A 20743-nucleotide genomic window follows, 5' to 3' on the forward strand; every position below is an offset into this window, starting at 1 on the left:
TATGTGACTATAAACTATAATTTGGGCAAAAGACTGAAATCTACTGTCCAGTGAAAAAAAGAAATCCCGTAGAAACTGGGGCTGCACGATATTGACAAATAATCATATTGTGATTGTTTTGCTGAATATTGCAGCTGCGATATAAACTGAAATACGGTTTGCAGACAGATTTTTCAATATTTACGAATTTTCAGCAAACAAACATTTTTAATAAAAACTAAGATGTTGCTTAAGATTTGTTCTGTCTGACAATCAGATCATCCATCTCAAGCATAAGAAAGTATGTACATATACATTGTAAACACAAAATATTCACCTCTAATGTCCTTTATATACTACTATTCCATTTTTGCAAATTTTTTTACAATGTGCAATTTAATTTATAGACCAGTAACTGGGCTCAGCAACAGAACACCATGTTTAGGATCCATTCTGAGTAATTGAAGTAGCTCATATTGCGATTTAAACGTTTTTTTTCGATTAATTGTGCAGCCCTAATCCAAGTGAGAGCCTTTTGTATTACAGTCACACAAAGATAAACTGTAGTCCTTTAAAGAAAAAAGGGGAAGTAACCATTTGTGTGTTGACTCATATTAAAAATAGCCTTTATGTCTTTGTTTATCAGCTTTGTGATGTCAGTACCATGGTACTGTTCTGCTTTTGATAAGAATCGGTGATATAATGTACCGCTATTAGGTTTAATGGTCCCAACTGCTTTAGATAGGGGTGTGTGTATGTGTGTGTTGGTGTGTGTCTCAATTCCCACAGTTAGTCACTGACCTCATCTGTTGGTTTATATTGCGCGTGCACACACACACACACACACACACACACACACACACGCACCACCAGATGAGGAGGCAGCTCCCGGCATAACTCCGGACAATGGCATGTGACTCCCAGAACATGCGGACAAAGAGAGGAAGACATTCAATAAACTGTGTTTGTGTGAAAGAGAGGGACATTTTGTACAGTCTGCGTGTGTGTGTGTGCGTGTGTGTGTGTGTGTGTGTGTGTGCTTGAAAGAGAGGGACAATTACCGTGAGGAAGTGTGTGTATACGTACCTACAAAAAAGAGTATGAGCATGTAAGAGAGTGTTTGCCAAAAAACATTAGTTTGTGTGTGTTTATCTATACTAACACAGCATTAGTGTGTGTGTGTGTGTGTGTGTGTGTGTGTGTGTGTCTCTAAACTGTCCTCTAACGTGTGCGTATTTGAATGCGTGTGTGTGTGTCCGTCTTCACTGACACAGCGAGGATTAATCCAATCAATCTGAACACACATCTCCCACCGTGTTTGCGTGTGTGTGTGTGTGTGTGTGTGTGCGAGCATGCTGGTTTATCTGTGTCAGTCTGTACACTCACATGTTCCACATTGCCGTCTGATTGGACAGGAGTGACTGTCATTTCCCGTCCAGCTCCTGTCTCATTTCCTCCCCTCCTCCCTTCGCCCGGGTCAAATCTATAGAGCCGCTCCTTTTTCATTCATTTCTCCTTAAAGACAGTTTTCGAACTATTTCCCCATACAGCGCGATAGATAATAAAGTTTTTTAGTTTCTCTGATTCTGATTCTTGCCTCATTTTCAAAGGAGTAGTATTACACCTAAGTGGTATTTGTGGTTTTTACATAATTTTATGGCTTTCGCGATTTATTATATAGCGTTTAAAGGAAAAAAACGAGGTAGAGTGACGTGATAAATGGCGTGAACAGGCCCAAAACATTTGCCTACATGTGCACAAAATCATATGTTTTAATATGAGTTAATATTTGTATAGTAGCAAATGGCGATAGCATACTTTTCAAGAGGAAAACCAAAGAAACACTCATCAGATTTCAGATTTTCCATGTAAATACCACAGAAACCCAGAAATAGCTGATTATTTCCCGCACCTTTGGATCCACATTTGTTCCTGGTCTCTGGTTCAAAGCATCAAAACCCTCCTTAGAAATGATTCCTCTCCTGTGTCTCGCCTCCTCTGGCTACTTCCCTACTGTCTGAATAATAAAAGAACAAAAACTACAAAGGGAATAGTGGACCACCCGCTCTCTTTTTATAGGAAAAAGAAATACCACAATAAAAAGGAAAATGTCCGCAGACTTTGTTGGGGGGCCTGTATGAGTCGGATTTGAACCAAGAATAAGAACATTGTGTGCTACAGACCACAGGACCCCCCCCGTCCCACACACACACACACACACACACACACACACACACACACATCCTCCAGCCAATATTGATGGCCAATATGGGTGAATGGTATTTCGGATTTCTCTATCACAATTCCCCTCTCCTTTTGCTGAGACAGAGGGTTATTTTGGCTTTATCCAGAAGGCCGGGATTGCAGTTAGAATACAAAGGTATAGATTATTTTTTGGGCATTTTTACCTTTGATTAGACAGTTAGACGTAGGAAGAGATAGGAAGGGTTGGGGGGGGAAGAGAGGGGGATGAGATGCATTAAAGTTCCCACTGTCCCAGGTCGGATTCACATTAGTTACATGGTGTACCAGCTGAGTCACCATGATGTCCCAAAGGATGGAAAAGTACTTTTAATGGAGAATGACGGCATTTTATCTGGTATTGAAAATGAGGAAGTGAAAAAATGAGCACAAGAATTGAGGAGTTCTTCAGTTCATTTTGGGGAAAAAGTTTGTCATTGAATTTCGCTTAATTAGAATATCCAGTCTGTAAAAGTGCTGTCATTTCATCAACCAAGGCTTTAATTTACCTACTATCCTGTAAAAAGCACCATAAATTTGTTTTAATATTGTGCTGTCGCTCACTTTGTAAGAGTAGGTTTCACATTTTTATATCCCATTTTGGAGTGAAAATGTTCAGTTGAAGTAAAGGAGACGGGACAGGAAGAAAGGAATGAAAGAAAGGAAGAGGAGAGAGGATGAGAGGAATCAAGGCATGACTTAGAGATTTGACTCCGGGCTGCAGGAGTTGATGAGGAGGAAATCCCTCTCCGCCTAAAGAGGCTTCCTCCGAGGGTCTTTAGAAACACATGGGGCTGCTGTGGCTCTTTGGCTCTGGACTGATATAAAACAGATTCCCCAGCTGTACAGGAGAACAGTTTTATTCCAAAATGATATAGAAATACAGGGGGAAAATCATTACCTGGCACTTGTCATTCAATATCTCTAAATTACAGATGATCCAGTCTTTAAAAGCGTTGCCATTTTTGTCAACAAAGGACTAATGTCATCTACTGTTTCAGAAGTACCATACTTTTTTTTTCATATTGTAAGAATGTAATTTTCTTCAAATGTTGGATATCTTATTTTTGAATGAAACACTTCAGTTGATTAGTACTCTTTCCGCTGCAGTTATTGCAAGTTTTTTTGTTGTTTTGTTGGATAAATTATTCATTTTGAATTGTGCTATGATTCTGAAACTTCTCCCCCCCCCCCCCCCCCCCCCCCCCCCCCTCTCTCTCTCTCTCTCTCTCTCTCTCTCTCTCTCTCTCTCTCTCTCTCTCTCTCTCTCTCTCCAGTGACTTGTCCATGCAGTGGGGTCAGCTGTCCAGACCGTACTCCTCCACCGACCGAAGCAGTTCCCTGGGCTCCATGGAGAGCTTGGACCCCATCACTCCCACCACGCAGCCGTACTCCGACTCCCACAATTCACCTGTCGACCCCGCCCTCTTCAACAACAAGAGAGACTCCGCCTACAGCTCCTTCTCGGCCAGTTCAAACACGTCCGACTACGCCACGGTGCCGCTGAGGTCCGGCGAGGCCTGCTCCATGGATAACCTGCTCCAGAGCCTGGGGCCGGCGTGTCGAGGCTACCCCGGCGGGGAAGCGCCGACCCTGGGGAGCTCGTCGGGCGAGGCCCGGGACGAGGCCCAGCTGATCGGACTGAAATCCAGATCGCTGACCAGGCCGAGACCGAGGCCCGCCGAGGTAAAAGAGAGGCCGTCCTCCTGCTGTTACGAGGAAGAGAGGAGGGGCGTGGACTTTGAGATCATAAGGGATAAAGAAAGAAGAGCGGAGAGAAAGACAAATCCCCCTCAGCCTCCGACCAGGAAGGACAGTTTCAGGGCAACAAGGAGTCGCCCTGAAGCCGCCGGCAAGCGTTGTGCCTCCGCTCCCATCGAAATTTCCACCCTTTCCTGTTACCACGACGATGACAAGTCCTCCCTCACTCTTGAATCAGGAATTTGTAACGGCTTCCCTGCCGAGTCAGAAGTAGGTGACAGAAATGGGAATTTCAAAGAGAATCCCTCGGAATCGTGCTGTAATATCCGAAGTCAGAGTAAAGGACTAAGAGGGATCAGATGTGGTAATAGTGCTAATAATGACTGCGATTCAGAGTCGACCACAGACCACCATCACCTCCCTGACCCAGCGAGGGCCTCCCCTGTTCCCATCACCTCCTCTGGCCCCGGCTCCTTACCTCCAGAACCTTCCACGGAGGACCGGGACCCGTCTGAGCTCATCCACTCCCAGACCAAGCACTCCTCATCGGGGCTGCACCGGCACAGCGCCCCCGAGAAGCTCCTCGCTGCGCAGCTTCAGTTGCTGCAGTTCAACGGCGATAACTCGTCATCGGAGCGTTGCGATCGGTCGACCCCGTCGGATCCCTCCTCGTCCCCTTGTAGCAGCCAGTGGTCCCATTCGCCGCTCCAGCCCACGAGGGAAGACCTGAGCGAAGACCTGAGCGGGCAGGAAGCGTCTCAGAACCACGTACAAGCCCCGCAGAGCAAATGGGGAGGCAGCCGCTGCTCGACCCCGGGGTCGGTGTTCTTGGATGGGGATGGTGAAGAAGGAGATGTGGGTGAGAGGCTGGAGGGGACGGAGGCCGGTGGGTCCCTCTCCCCCATTCAGCATCACCACCCCTGGGGCCGCTCTGTGAGTGTGCCGGGGGACCCCACTGGATCTTCAACCCAGGGAAGAGTGAGCTCTGACTGTGAGCGAGACTTTGTGCCTCTTAGTGCTGCTGCCAGTGTGGATACCTTACTGGAGGAGCAGAGAGGAGCAGAGAGAGGGAAAGAAGAGGATGTAGAAGGAGAGGCGGTAATGAAGAAGCTAAACTCCAGGAACCACCGACGGAACCGGCGCCGCAGCGAGCGATTCGCTACCAACCTCCGGAACGAGATCCAGAGGAAAAAGGCCCAGCTTCAGAAGAGCCGTAGCCCAGGAGGGTTGCTCTATGGCGGGGAAACTGTCCAGGAGGAGGAGGGTCCAGACCTCAATGAGGAGGGGGGAGAGCCAGACCAGCCTTCCCAGGAAAGAAGTACCAAAGTTGTCCCACCCCTCAGCCCCCTAGAAGCCCGGACCACAGCACCAGTTGAGAAATCACACACCTCAAGTGAGTCTAGCCATGAAGGCTCACAGACTCAACCCCAGTCCACAACTCACACTCAGAACCAGAACTACGACCTGTCCAGGCCCGTCCAGATTTTGGACGCAGGCCCAGGCATGCCCAGCTTTGGCGTTGGCATCCGGGTTGTGGAGGAACCGGCACCCGCTGGCAAGGCCCGCCGCTGGCGTTGGACTCCCGAGCATAAACTCCAACCAGAACCCGAACCGGACCGACGGTTCGGAGTCCGGGGCGAGAGGGTGTTAGGCGTCACGGGGTCACGGCACGGGGTTTGCGCCTTCACCTCCTCCTACGCCCGCTCCTCTTCCACTTCTCGGATGGAGGAGTCCGACATCCTTCCGTTTGCGGACAGAATGAAGTTTTTCGAGGAGACGAGCAAGAGCGTGTCTGTGTCGAATCTGTCTGGACTGACGAGTCGCAGGCAGAAGAAAAACCACCATCCTGCGGAGCCCCAGGGAGGGGAGCTCGGTCAGCACCAAGCCCAGAGGAGGTACTCCTATCAGGGGGGACTTCAGCTGGAAAACACCCTGCTTCCCAACACTATGGAGGCCAGGAGGCAGTCTGTGAGCACTAGCAGGGAGAGGGAGAAAGAGAAGGAGAGAGAGCGAGAGAGGGAGAGGGAGGAGAGGGCAAGAGAGAGGGAGGAGAGGGTGAGAGAGAGGGAGCGACAACGGGAGAGAGAAAGAGAGGAGCGGGAGCTGGAATTGGAGAGAGCGAGGCTGAGGGAGATCGAGAGGGAGAGGGCGCGGGAGGAGAGGGTGAGAGAGTGGGAGAGGGAAAGAGAGAGAGAGCTTGAGCTAGAGAGGGAGAGAGAGATGGAGAGGGCCAGGGAGAAGGAACAGCTCAGAAAAGAGAGAGAGAAAGAGCTCGAGAGAGAAAGAGAGAGGGAGAGAGAGGCCCAGCTCTCGTCAAATCAGGAGTTTTATAGCACTTCTGGCATTCAAGCAAAAAATCAAGACTTCCCGTACAAGGACAGCTTGCACAATTCCCAGCCCCAGCCCCAGGCTCTCTCCCACAGCCAAGCCCAGAATCAAGTCCCTCGGTCAGCCTTCTACCCAGTCAACACCCCTTCCCAGCTCCAGGAGACCCAGCAGCCTTTGCACCAGGGACACACCGCAAGGAGCTACACGCCTACAGAGGTAAGAGTCTTAAACACACACACACACACACACACACACACATTCTGTTTTCGTCATTGATTCAACAATACACACTCTTCTAGCAACAGACACGCTGCATTTATAAGGTTCATGAAGAAGTCAGGGGGTTGCCAGGTGAGTTCTCAGTAAGAGTCTGGTGTCCTGGGATCTGGATTATAACTTGACTTTGTCAGATTTATAGACAAAAAGAGACGTAGAGTGAAATGTGGACTGAGAGAGAGAGAGAGTGGGAATTCCTGACTGGAGCGAGTTGAACTACGGGTCGGTCCCATGTGGGCTCGATGTACATGGAGAGGCGGGGCTAAGTGCATACTCGTCCCTCACTCTGAGACTCCCATCCCAACCACATGTTTTTTGATTTTCATTGTACCAGATGTAAACAAATATATATATTTTTGCCAGCCCTTATATTGGTCTTTCTGTCAGACTGTAAAACGGTAAGAATTAATAACTAACAAGCTTAAAGAGAGACTGGTAACATCATTCGTAAGTCGGTTGTACTCCACAAGTACCGGATGGCCTAAGTGTATCTATACAGCCAGTGCATGTTCTTGACAAATTGATTTCCACATCATAGTCAGTGGACATAGACTTTACAGGACCCGGTTTAAAAAACAAGATGAATTTCAAGGCGTCTCTCCTGTTGATAAATGCGTCCCAGACTCCGGTATTCCAAGCTGACCGCCGGACTGTGCAGTTTTAAGGCTTCAAAAACCGATTTCCCATGCTCGGCTCGCTCAGCTAAATAACTACCAGTGTCTCAGCGCTGAAACCGAGCAACGCCGCTCGAAGTGCAGCACAAACTTTGCAGTTTACTGAGATTAGAATGTGGTTTTGGAGTGCTGTGAAATAGCCGCTGCAGACTGTGCACTACCTCAGCTCTTTTAAACCAGCACCAAAAGGGGGATCGAGTGACCGCTTTTGGATGCTGACGCTAAGTGGCCGCCGGGTCCAAGTGCTGAGCGGTTGAACGGTCGGTTTGAAGTTGAACCTCGCGCCCCGCGTGCGGTTGAAGTCTGAAACTCTCGTTCAGAATCCGACGGATCGTTGAATTCGTTCACGGAACCGAGGGGGATTGGGCAACAGCGGTGGACGTTTGTGTCGGTGATAATAACAGTGTCGGGTTACGTCTCTACCGCAAATTGAGTCGAGTCTCTTGGCAGGGGGTGATCGTTTGATAGAGTAGCCCCTCTTCTGAACTTTTGAAACGCCGATGAACTTCAGCCTATTAGCAACCCTATCATTTGACACTGAGCAAAGCCAGACTGACGTTTATTATGGACAGAATGTGTCTTCAGCTCAGCAGATATTTGGCTAAAGCTGACACCGTCCCGTTGGTTCCGTGCGGTTTCCCCGTGCTGGGTGCGCTGAGGGGGGTCGAACCTCCATTTCCTCCTGGTCGGGATCCTTTTCAAATGAAAGCTTCTTGGTTCGATGCCACAGCGATAACCCCCTGCGTCGAATTCTTGTTTTATATCTGCCGCCGCAGCTGAAGACGTCCAACGTCTTTTAATGGTAACAGATGTGCTGGATGTACTGCAGGGCTGTGATAAGGCATTCTGGACAGGCACACACACACACACACACACACACACACACACACACACACACCAGAAACGCACTTATGCAAAGGTACACATATTCAGGTGAACACATAAGCACAGTTACACACACATGCACAGAAACACACACTTATAGCAGAATTGCACACATGCCAAAGTGAACATTCACACACGTTTACTCTCTCTTTCTTTCTCTCTCTCTCACACATAAACACACACACGCACACACACACACACACACATTCTCAGTTACGCATGCTATACATATAGTTTTCCTCTACCTGACCAAGTCTTTTTGGAAATGGGAAGCGAGTGTGTGTGTGTGTGTGTGTTTGTTCACATTCATACAGGTGTGTGCTCTCACTGACCAGTGTGTGTGCCTGTGAGTATGTGTGTGTTGGATGTGTGTGTGTGTGTGTGTGTGTCTTGGACATAGGAAGGAAACAGAATATGAAAATATGGAAATGTAACAGACTGGTATTGTTGTCATTCATGGTCCGTTACTCACTGGGGTCCCATCTGAGGAGCCCAGCTGTGTTTTCAGAAATGTGAGGAAATACTTCAGTCGGATTGTTATTGGCAGAATTAGACCAAAGGCTAGTTTCAGCCTCAGTGGAAACATTAACATCCCACTACAATACATTTGGACATTAAATCTACAGTATGATACAAATCCATCTATTCCCCAAAGGAAATGAATTATTGCAAAAGCCAGGACAGAAAACATTGCGTGTGTAATACCCATCATACTCAATATATAACACATTGACAAGTAACAACATTCACTGTTATCCCGTTGTGTCCGCAGCTTATGTTTGGCCAGTTGGAATACTTCTGTCATCAAATAGCTGTACAATAATTTGGAGATTTTGGCAGTTATCATGCAGTTAAGCCTGAACAAGAATGCTGAATGAACTAGATTGCAGATTTACTGTAAGCTTACTAACCACATTTTCCTGACAGTGGTTTTAATTACGATGTTAAAGGTGCAATGCTGGACTAGAATTAGTAACACAACAATACAATGTGCATTAAGTTTCACTGCTGTTTGCTAAATCAGACCAAACCTGAACTGAACTGCTGTCCGAATAAAACGTATACAGTGTGTAACTTCAGATATATGACAATATTAGTATTAAAAACAAGCCAAGACTAAAAGGACTAATTTGTCTTAAAGGGGAAATAAGAGAGATTTTCACTGCCCCATAGCACAAAATGACCATAATTTGATAGGATTGTTGATCAATACCAGTGACTCAATGATTACTTACTGAGATTTCTGGCTTTCAAAACTCACTTTCTGGCCCGTACTCTGTTTGGAAGAGAAACTCCCCACCCATTGGCATTTCAAGACATTCCCAATCCCCCCACCTACTGGTATTTTCAGCTGCTCAGCGATGGAGGACGGTGCGTTGAGCAAGGAACCGGCATCATAAAACATAGAGACTTGTGCAGGAGGAGACAAGTTCTATCAATGTTGTTGTTATTCCTACTTGTCGCCAATAGAGGTCGATAACGGTCATAAATTACTCATAAATTGCCCCTTTAACTTCTAAGAGATTTTATGAATGTAAATGCACATGAGCAGGTTTCTCCCAGTCTCTCTTTATGTCCATTAGCATCGCAAACTTATCAATTCTTACCATTTTATGCTCTGTTGACAGCAGAGAGAGACCAATATGTAAAAGTCAACTTTGCGAACATCATGACATGCCAACAAAAACAAAATGAATGTTCAAAAAATAGTCAAAAAAATCAATATGTTTGCACAGGAATCTCCTGAGTGGAGGACGAGTGCGTACCCCACCTGTGTGTTTTTGCAGCTTAGCCCCGCCTCTCTGTGTGTAGCTGTGGCCAATAGTGAGAGAGCAATGAGGTCGTCTGACATTCCACCGGCCTTTGATGCTGGTCAGTGATGTCGTTCAGCTCCAACATGATGGAGGTTCCTCCCTACATAACAGTCTGTAAAACCTGCAATGTCATTTTATTTTCTTTGCACAATTTATTTACTTATTTCATTTTTTTATGTTGTTTTCTGTGAATTGATTCTTCATTTAAAGGTAGTAATGTTTCCCAGATTTTCCCATCAAACTGCCTTAAAGAGCGGCAAGCCCTGTAATAATCTCATCAGTCTGCGTTTCAGTGGAGAGTTTTAGTGTCCCATGATGGTCTAAATGTTGTTTCAGAGACTTTTCCATACTGACAAGAATAAAATTCAAGGGAAAACGCTGAACACCTGTCTTTTTGGGGATTTTTTTGGCATGAAAATGGAAATAGTCAAAATTAAATATGTTAAATATCAGCAGAAAAGCTATTCAGTCCAGAAATATCGGTATCAGTATCAGCCTTCACAAACCAAATCAGTCAAACTCAAGCATCCCCAGCCACCTATCACCTTTGAAATATATTGCAGGGTGCGGTCACACACCCACTTCCCTTCAGCACTTCATGGAAGTGTGCTGACCGACACCCGGCGCATAATGAGGCCTTGCTGCATTTCTTTGGTGAAATTAACCGGCTAAATGTGTTCCACAGACGTTTCCCGCCCGGCAACAGGACGCGGCCAAGCTCAACAGGAAGTACAGCCTGACCGAGAGGTGAGCCACTTCCTGCCTGTGTGTTCTGAACAGGCCTGCAGAATACACACCTACACACACACACACACACACTAAAAATATTTCCTTCATTTCAGCTTGATTGTTCTCCATATTTCTGCTTCTGCCCTTCTGTCATTCCCTTCCTTTCACATACACATGCATACACACTTCACGCTTTCAAACACACACATGGGGATGCACACACACACACACACACACTCCCTATCTCCCTGTGATTGCCTCTAAGTACGTCTCTGGAGACTTTAGGTGGGGTAAAGTCATTGTAAATTGACGTGCGGAAATCCCACTCAGTCATGCCGGGCTGTGATTTGAGTATAATGAGCTCTAAGTGTGTGGAGCAATCATCCATGGTTAAAATATGACCTTAATGATATGTGGTGGGATGGTGAGTCCTGTATGTTAGTATGGGAGGTGGTGGCGGTGGGGGGGTGTTATGGTATGTAAGGGGCCTCTGCTCATATTTGACCAGAGACAGTAACAGTTCAGCGGGTCTGGAATGCCGATGAGAAACACTTAGCTCGACCGCTTTCTCTATTTTTCTCTGTGTGTTTTTCTCTGTCATAGCGTGTGAATTTGTCTAGTAGATTCTAGGGCTGAACAATTGATCGAAATTTTATCGAAATCGCAATATGGCCTACTGCAATTTTCAAATCGCAGGAGGCGCAATATTTGTTAAAAGGTGAAATGTGTGTCAAAATACCATTTTAAATGAAATATTGTCGTGCTGCAGAGATGTCCTGGCCTACACATCATATTCTACAGACTTAAGAAAACATCTTTGTTTGGTACAGATCCCTGCAAAAATCACAACGTAATCATTTTAATCGGTTTTTCAATGAAAATGAGAATAATGATGTAAAAATTATCATTCCCTCTAATATCGCAAATCATATCGCAATTGCAATATAGTTAGTTAGTTCGTTTATTGTCCTCAGAGAGGAAATTCTTTTCACAGTTGATGCACGCATGAAAACAGTTCAAAGACATGATACAAAATAACAGAAAAAACGATCAATAAACAGAAACCCAAAAACAGTCAAAATAATCGCAATTAGATATTTTTTCAAAATCGTTCAGCCCTAGTAGATTCTCTGACAGTTTCTTTCTAGAAATTTCTGTCTCTCATTCTTATTTACAAACTCATTTTAATCCCATTTTATAATTATTTTTTACCTTCATACCTTATTTTACACGCTCCTTTACTCTTTATTAGTTTATTGACATGGAAGTAATAATTGAAAACCGCCCTCCATCTCTCTGTTTCTGTCTCTTTGTTTCTGTCTCTCTGTCTCTCTGTCTCTCTGTCTCTGTTTCTGTCTCTCTCTCTGTCTCTCTGTCTCTGTTTCTGTCTCTCTCTCTCTCTGTCTCTCTGTCTCTGTTTCTGTTTCTCTCTCTCTCTGTCTCTCTGTCTCTGTTTCTGTCTCTCTTTTTTCCCATCTCTCTCTCTGTCTCTCTGTCTCTGTTTCTGTCTCTCTCTCTTTTTTCCCATCTGTCTCTGTCTCTCTCTCTCTGTCTCTGTTTCTGTCTCCCTCTCTCTCTCTCTCTCTCTCTCTCTCTCGTAGGGACTACCCAAGGTGGAAACATGACTCCAGGCCACCGGAGGGCGCCGATCATCATCAGCAGCAGCAGCACCCCCACCAGGCTCGATGGGGCTCCAGACAGAACGACGGCAGCAACACCGACGACCGGTACGGGTCTGCGTTCGCTCCCCCGCCGGCCCCTCTCTCGCTCCGGGGGCGAGCCATGTCCGAAAACGACCTCCGCTTCGACGGCAGCCACCGCTGGTCGCCGTCCATCTCCGTGGCGACCAGCCAGACGCTGAGCGAGGTGGAGGAGGGAGGGGGGGCGGGAGGCGTCGTCGGGCCGAGCAGGAAGAAGACCCCGCCTCCCCCGAGGCCGCCGCCCCCGAAGTGGGAGCAGTTCCACCGCAGGCGGGCGTCCCACCACACCCTCTTCGCCTCTCCTCCTCTCTTCTCCTCCTCTTCTTCTTCTGCTACTCCTCCACCCCTCCACTCCGTCCCTCCCTCCTTCCCCGCCTCCTCTCACTCCTCCTCGTGCCTCCCTCCGTCCGAAACGTCCAGGCAGCGGTCCTACAGTCTCCCTCCGCAGCGGCAGGACGCGTCGGAGGGCTGTCCGCGCTGCAGCTGCGGCCAGAGTCAAACTCAGGTCCAGGAGCGCCACTTCTCCCACGCCTCGTCCAATCAGAACCAGGCTCAGATTCAGGAACGGCCATTTTCTATTGCCCCGCCCAGTCCCATGTTCTCCAGGAGGGCTTTCAGGCCCGTGGCTCCGCCCCAGAGAGAGAGGGACGGGAACTCTAGAAGCGGATACGGGGGACAGCAGGAGAGGGGGGACGTTTTACCGCCTCTACCTCCACCGCCTGCAGAGAACAGTATGAGCAGGTGAGACTGGCAGGAGCATAAAGACAGATTCAGTCGGTTTTCATTTTTATTTATGCTAGGTTTGCTGAACATACATGCTCTTTTTCATCATATTGTTACACTCAGTCACAACTGGGAGCTGCCCAGTACAGCCTGAGCAGCTTCTCATGAAATTTAAACTCCCTGTGAATTCATTAATTTTGTGTATGTAATTTTAGGTGTTTTTTCCTGTTTTTTTGGCTAGGGTGGTTAAATACATCCCAACTTCAAAACACAGGGTTCCCATAGACCTTGAAAACCCTTAAAATGTTTGTGGGAAAAATAAAATAAGGCATTGGAAGCTTTTGGAAATTAATGGATTGCCTTAAAAGTAAATTTTTGTGAAATATAGCACCCAAATTTATCAATAAACCTCAGTTCTGACATCCTGAAGAAATCTCTTGGATGGAGATTTGTGTTGATACAGCAGCAGTTTTATGTCTTTATGGTTTTTTTTGTCTAGCCTAAATAATGCCAATTTTGAGTCCTACATTTTTGAAAAGTCCTTTAATTTGATGTCCAAGTGAGTGTGGGAACCTTGAAAACAATATATTCTGTGTTGCACTTGTGACCAACAATTTGAGGGAGTCTGTTTATTTCCATTGATAATTGTTGTCTCTATTGATATGCTTTTATTGTTGTGATGAAAAGGTTCATTTTGATAATCTGTCTCCCCAGTTTATCTGAGTCGGACCCCAGCTGCAGCCCAGACCAGGACAGAATAACAATCCTGAAATCTCACAGACAGCAGTCGAATCTGAGACCGGGGGCCGAGTGGGAGAGAACGCCATCTCCCAGAGTTCATAGCGACACAGCTCTTCCTGCTACCATAGAAAATGGAGGCGTCAGCGGGGTTGTATCTCCTGAATCCTACTTCGCCATGAGCTACGAGCAGCAGCAGCTCCGGATCAGCAGAGGCTTCCAGAGATACTCCAAGAACACCGGCGGCGGCGTCGAACCCCAGAAGATCCCCGAACCCGAACCGGGAACGGAATCGGAAACGACCCTCAGCCCGAGCCCCGCCCACAGCCTGGAGGCGGAGCTGGACATCCCCATGGAGACGGACATCGACGATTTCCAGGAAGAGGAGGGGCTGCCGGCGGAGGACGAGCCGATCAGCAGCGAGCTCCCGTGCTTCGCCCTGCCGGTCACCGTCCTGGAGACGGACATCGACACCTTGCCCGATTCTGAGGCCTCGCCCTCGGGCAGGACGAGGGCGGAGAGCGGCTCTCTGGAGGAGGAGCTGGAGGCCGGGGAGAGGAGCAGGGAGGCGCTCAGCCTGGAGGAGCTCTTCCCCCAGAGCGGCGAGGGAGAGTCGGGGCCGGAGAGCTGGAGAGGAGCCTACCGAACCACGGAGCACAACACGGACAGCTTGGATAGGTAAAGACGGAGAGGGAGAGAGAGCGAGAGAGAGAAAGAAAGCTTGAGTTAGAGTGGTGGAATGTGATGGTGTGCATATGTGTGTGTCCATGCATTAATTACACAGACCATTTGATTTGTACAAGACCTAATTGTTCTTGTCACTAAGCTCATTCGTTCTTTCCCACAACCTTTCCTCAGCACTATTCTGCAGCCAGTTTTCTTCTCTCTCTCTCTTTAGCGTTTGCAAATGCTATTCCTAGTTTAGACTACTTCAGTGCCAGACCGGTGGGGTTTGCCACATAGAGCAGGACCAGGAGTGCCACAAAGTTTAGACGATCACAGGAAAGTATATGAAAGTAAATTTAGACAGCTCTCTAACTGTCTGAATTGTCCTAATGTGGTAAACCCCACCCGCCTTGCAGTTCATGCAGCTTAAAACAAACATTAAGCATCTTTAGCAAAAACCCTAAGCTTCTCTGTTCCTCTCTCCTTGCTTCTCTCTCTTTATTTCACCCCTCCCTCTGTTCTTTTTCTTATTCTTCCATGTTATAGCAGTCTAACTTTAAGCTGTCCCACCGTAGGCAGCCTCGTTTTTACTCTCAGCTTCATTCATAAATCATCGGCGTTGTCATATATCGTATATTGCGATATTTTGGCAGGACAGTATCGTGATATAAAATTTTGGAGATCACCCCAGCCTGTTTCTGATGCCATTTAAATGATCCAATGCAGTCGTGTTAACGTATCATTTTGATTTTTTGTTGCTGTAGTTTTGTTTGCTCGTTTTGAGGTGAGAAGTCTTCATACGCTCCTTGTCTCACCTACTCACATTGATTGCATCTCTTCTTTCGATGCTTTTTAAATCATATTTTATTACCATGTGTCATTTTTTTATCACTCTGCCTCTGTGTTTTAAATGAACTCTTCTCCTCTGGTCTCCCAGGCGGTCCGGTGCGAGCTCCAGCTGTTCGTCTTACTACAGCACGTCTGCAGCCAAGGCTCAGCTCCTGTCGCAGATGAAGGACTTCACTGAGAGCAGAGAGAGGGACGAGGATGACGAGCTGACTTACAAGGTAACACACGCAACTACTATCCAACTGCGTGAACGGCAATTCGGGGATCGTGTTATTTTTTTAAACTTTTACTGTATCTTTCAGCACCCCAACTTCAGTATCTCTCAGTCAAAGTTAATAATGTTGTCGGATAGATGATGTGAGATTGACAGAAATGTGTTGCCCGCTGTTTTGTTTTTGAGGTGTGTTAACAGTTTTCCTTCTGTTGTGTAGAAGCAGCTGATGGAGAGCCTGCGTAAGAAGCTGGGGGTGCTGAGAGAAGCTCAGAGGGGCCTACAGGACGACATCAGAGCCAACACACAGCTGGGAGAGGAGGTGGGGAGACGCTTCATCTGCTAATTCAGTCATCTGTTCATTTAGTCAGTCAGTCAGTCAGTTGCTTTCACTCCTGCCATTGTGTCTCCACTTGAATTAAAGCAGATGTTACATTACGAAGGATGCAAAATGGCTGCTGTGACGCTGAGTGAAAGTGAAGGAGTCATTTCAAACCGCTCACTTCATTCACTCATGCCTTATATCATATTTATTCACTCACTCGCTCACTCATTCACTCAGTCTTTTAATCACTTGCACTATTTTGTTACCCCAATTAAATTCACATAATTTCCTTGCTATTGATGGAGAAAAACTACTTTGTCATCAAGAGAAAGCAAGGGATTCAATCATTCCCTCACTTTCTCAATCACTCACTCATTCTTTCTTGCATGCTGACTCGCCCCCACTTGCGCCATTTTGCATACCCAATTCAGTTTTAGCCGAATGTCTATTGAGGGATGCAAAATTGCCATTGGGTCATCAAGAGAAGCGTTCACTCACTCTCTCACTTTGTCACTTTCTCTTGCATGCTGACTCACTTCCACTTGCACCATTTTGTGTACCCAATTCAATTTTAAACCAAATGCTTGTCTATTGAGGGACACAAATTGCTATTTTTTCAAGTGAAAGCAAAGGATTCACTCACTCACACTCTCTTGCATGCTGACTCACTCCACTTGCACCAATTTGTGTATCCAATTAGATTTAAACCAAATGCTTTGCTACTGAGGGATGCAAAATGGTTGCTTTTTCATCAAGTGAAAGCAAAGGATTCACTCATTCACCCACTCACTTATTTGCATGATTACTCGCTTACGCTTGCGCCACTTCGTGTACCGAATTCAAATTTAACCAAGTGCTTGCTATTTAGGGATGCCAAACGTGCCGTCAAGAGGCTTCACCCATTCCCTCACTCAGTTACATCGGTCTCTCCCTTGAAGTGCGTTCGTCTCGTCTCTGACTCTGTGTGTCCGTCTGTGTCTCCAGGTGGAGAGCATGGTGGTGGCGGTGTGTAAGCCCAATGAGATGGACAAGTTCCGCATGTTCATCGGGGATCTGGACAAGGTGGTCAGCCTGCTGCTGTCGCTGTCCGGGAGGCTGCTGAGGGTGGAGACCTCGCTGGACACGCTGGACCCAGACACGGCGCACCATGAGAGGGTGAGGGACGGGGAGAGAGGGGAGGGTCGATGGGTAGGAACAAAGAAAAGACTTGAATTCTCAAACACCTTTATTTTGACCAGTCCAGCTAAAAAAACAGAGACAAATCGTGATCATGTCAAAAGAGACATTAGTCAATCAGGATAACACTGATGCAAGATGTTAAAAAAAGTAAACAACTGTACTGCACTTTAAAAGAAAAGAGAGTTAACTAAGGAATGAAGAAAAGAGGGAAGGAAGGACAGACAAGAGGAAGGGAAGGAACAAAGGAAGGATAGAGGGAGGAGGGGCAGAGGAACTTTGATTTAAATTATCATTTAAGTCCTCGCAGTCAAGTAAAAAACTCATGAACAGGTAGTTCAAAGTATCAGATGGTGCTGCATTCCCAATAGGAAGCAGTAGCACAAGACAATCAAATGGGACAAAAAAAAAGCACACACTATAATATAATAATCAGGTGTGTTCAGGCTCTGTTAAAACCCCTTGAGTGCTATTTTTGTGCCTGCATGTGCTTCCTTGTTTGAGTAGCTTGCACTTGAACATTTGAAATGACCAAAGATAAAGGAAATATAACACAAATATAGCAAAAAATCAGTAAGGGAATTTCCACTGGTGATGAATTCAGTCTGATTTTACCAATCCATTGACGTATTCGTTCAATCGGTCAACCCTACTCCCTAGATAAAGGGTGAGGAACAGGGAAGAGAGGGAAGAGCTAGGGAAGGATGGAAGAAAGGAGGGAGGGAATGAAAGAGGGAAGAAAGAAGGGAAGGAAGGAAATGGAAGAAAGAGGGAGGAAGGGAAGGAGGTAGAGAGGAGGAAAGACAGTCATGAGGGGAAAACACCGAGCAAGATATGCTGGATTCAGACACAGCGCAGCACAAGAGAGTGAGAAACAAGGAGAGGTGGGGAAGGGTGGAGGGAAGGAAGGATAGAGGATGGGAGGGGAGGGATGAAGTGATGCGAGGGTGAAGGAAGGATGGATCTCACAGGATCTGCTGAAAGAAAGAGGGAAAAGTCTGAAAGGAAGATTCAAGGAAATGAGAGGCACACAAAACAGAAACCCTTGTTTGAATGTAGTCGGAAACATCAACTCTCTCTCTCTCTCTCTCTCTCTCTCTCTCTCTTTGTTTGGCTGCAGCTCCCCCTGCTGGAGAAGAAGCGGCAGCTCATGCGGCAGCTGTCGGAGGCCCAGGACCTGAAGGACCACGTCGACCGCAGAGAGCAGGCTGTGGGACGGGTGCTGGCCCGCTGCCTCTCCCCCGAGCAGCACCGGGACTACAGGTGAGCGATGACGGTTCAGAGCAGCGCACACAGAGATCCTAGCTGTGCAGTACAGTCAGTAGATGTTTTTTCCCCACTTTTTTTTTAAAGGGAAACGACTTGAAACACATTGAATTATATTACATTACATTGAAAAATTTGGGTGTACTACAAAGATTCACAAAAATTAAGACAAAGACAACAACAAAGAAAGAAGAATCTCAACTTTTACTGGTCAAATAAGTTCGCACATACAAGGAATTTGACATAAGACAGCACAAAAACCATAAAAGGAAGTATATAGAAAACTTTAAGAACAGAAATTTAATTGAGCTAGTAAGTTTGCATCTAGAAAGAATTTGGCTCTTTTGCTCACATAGATGTAACATAATAAAAGAAATGATGAAAGTAATATATAGTATAATCTAAAAATAGAAATTTAGGAAATATATATCTTTATGATACAATATGAGAACGAAGAGTTACGAAGTTGGACTTTGTGTGGAACCCAGGATCATTAAAATATCAGTACTTGTGTCACATTGGGCTTAAGAAACACCTAAAATATCAAATCTGTAATTGTGACTTATAAAAAGTATGAATCTGCAGAGAAAAGGCTGCATTTCGCTGTTTGATACACATCTGACACACCCTGAAGTTGTATAATGACCCGTACCACGCACTGAGTTACACTTTTATTACCAGACACGTCTAATACGTTTACTGCCGTTGTTTCCCTGCAGCCACTTTGTGAAGATGAAGGCGGCCCTGCTGGTGGAGCAGAGGCAGCTGGAGGACAAGATCCGGCTGGGAGAGGAGCAGCTGCGGGGGCTGAGGGAGAGCCTGGGGCTGGGGCTGGGCCTGGGCCTGGGCATGGGCATGTCTATGGGATACGGACATTATTAAACAACAGAAGAAGAAGAAGCGGGGCTGTAGCCGAGACCACCGTCGAGTCGAGTCCAAGTCAATTCTAAGACCAGAGCAAATTGAGTCCTATTCGAGAACCAAGACCAAAAACAGTGTCCTTGTCTTTCCAAATATAAAAGTGATGCTTAAGGAGTTTCTGAAGAATCAACAGATGTAAATCTATTGGCAGGAACTCTATTCTAAACCTTTCAACATCCAACTAATCGTCGAATAGAAGTTCAAGGACCGTTACATAGTAGGTTTCTGCAGGTTTCTACCAGGTGGAGGAAAACCGTATCTTTGAAAAGTTTTAGATAGGTGGGGAAAAAGTCGAGTCAACATGCAGTAGTGGCCGAGACTGAGACAAATCCGAATCACAACGGAAGAAAGAAGAAAGTCGAGTGCAAACACACACACACACACACACACACACACTAATGATGCCTTTGCAAACACTACATTTTGAGAGACTTTGAGTTTCCTCCCAGCTCCGCTCTGAAGAGTAAAGCATGATTGTGCGCACGGACTTTATCACACCTCGGCTTTCTGATTGGACAGAGGGAGGATTGGAGAGACGGGAAAGGGGAGAGTCAGATTCAAATCGCCAAGTAGCCTACAATAAATATTCCAGAATTTGTCCTGGTGGCAAATGGTGCAGAAACACATCATCTACAAGAGAGCTGAGAGCAAGTTTAGAGTCGGGGATGGAGATGATCGATGCCCTCCTTTTGACAAAGAAGGCGGAGAAGAGGACGTTACCCCAAATTTTGGAGCGCTCGAAGTAAAAGGAACACTAAAAGACTGAAACCGGAGCGTGTCTAAGTGTTCAAATTGAAGAACTGCAGTCAATTCCTTCACTTTTCAAAAGGCTCCTAAGTTAATTAATGAGTATAACTACTTTTTTGGGGGGGGGTGGACAACTCCAATCCCCCCCCCCAGCTTCAGATTATGTTCCTGACACACGTACTGTAAAACTGCATTGATCTCTTCTATCTAAATATCAGTATCACACTACATTGCCAAAGACGACGTTGATGTGTTTTTTGATAAGTGTGTCACTTATGTTGTGTTTTGTTTTTTAATTTAAGTCTCCCGGTTCAGAGAATCTAGGAGAGTGTTTTTTTTTCGGTGCTTCACACTAAGAAACTGTATTTTCCGTTAATATCACTGAAGTCAGTATTGTGAAACGGCTGCATTCTGCAATACACACACATTATCTAGACGCTGCCATTATATCACCATACGACTCTGTATTCTCTATTACTGTAAGTGTCTATAGCTGTAACATGTTTTACTGTGTGGGAGTTTGAGACTCCGCCCACTCATTATACTGACGTGATGCCATTGTGTATAGGAGACGCTTGTGTTTATAATGTATACGTCGTGTATATAGTGATTTTTGACTTGTGAAAATGACTGGAATCGGTTGTAAAAGATGCATGGAAAGACCGGGAAGGTTTAATTTTGTATATATTTTTGAAAGGGGAGGGGGGAAACCAGTTCTGCCGTTTGTTTCCTTTAACTTTCTCCTGTAATTCCCACTTGTCATTTCAGCCATGCAGTAAACGTTTCCTGACCAA

General features: G+C 46.2%; 1 protein-coding gene across 1 annotated transcript in view; it reads left to right on the forward strand.

The window, feature by feature from the left end:
* The window catches only part of shroom4 (shroom family member 4), a 74193-nt gene extending 53450 nt beyond the window's left edge, over positions 1-20743 (forward strand). The window contains exons 4-12 of the mRNA XM_071897775.2: positions 3498-6465; positions 10584-10645; positions 12229-13068; positions 13765-14466; positions 15392-15521; positions 15735-15836; positions 16824-16994; positions 18136-18278; positions 19001-20743. Coding sequence (XP_071753876.2) covers positions 3498-6465; positions 10584-10645; positions 12229-13068; positions 13765-14466; positions 15392-15521; positions 15735-15836; positions 16824-16994; positions 18136-18278; positions 19001-19163 — 5281 coding nt within the window. The 3' untranslated portion in view covers positions 19164-20743. The remainder of the gene's footprint in view (positions 1-3497; positions 6466-10583; positions 10646-12228; positions 13069-13764; positions 14467-15391; positions 15522-15734; positions 15837-16823; positions 16995-18135; positions 18279-19000) is intronic.

The sequence above is a fragment of the Centroberyx gerrardi genome, chromosome 23 (assembly GCF_048128805.1).
Source record: "Centroberyx gerrardi isolate f3 chromosome 23, fCenGer3.hap1.cur.20231027, whole genome shotgun sequence".
In the NCBI taxonomy this organism is placed as follows: Eukaryota; Metazoa; Chordata; class Actinopteri; order Beryciformes; family Berycidae; genus Centroberyx; species Centroberyx gerrardi.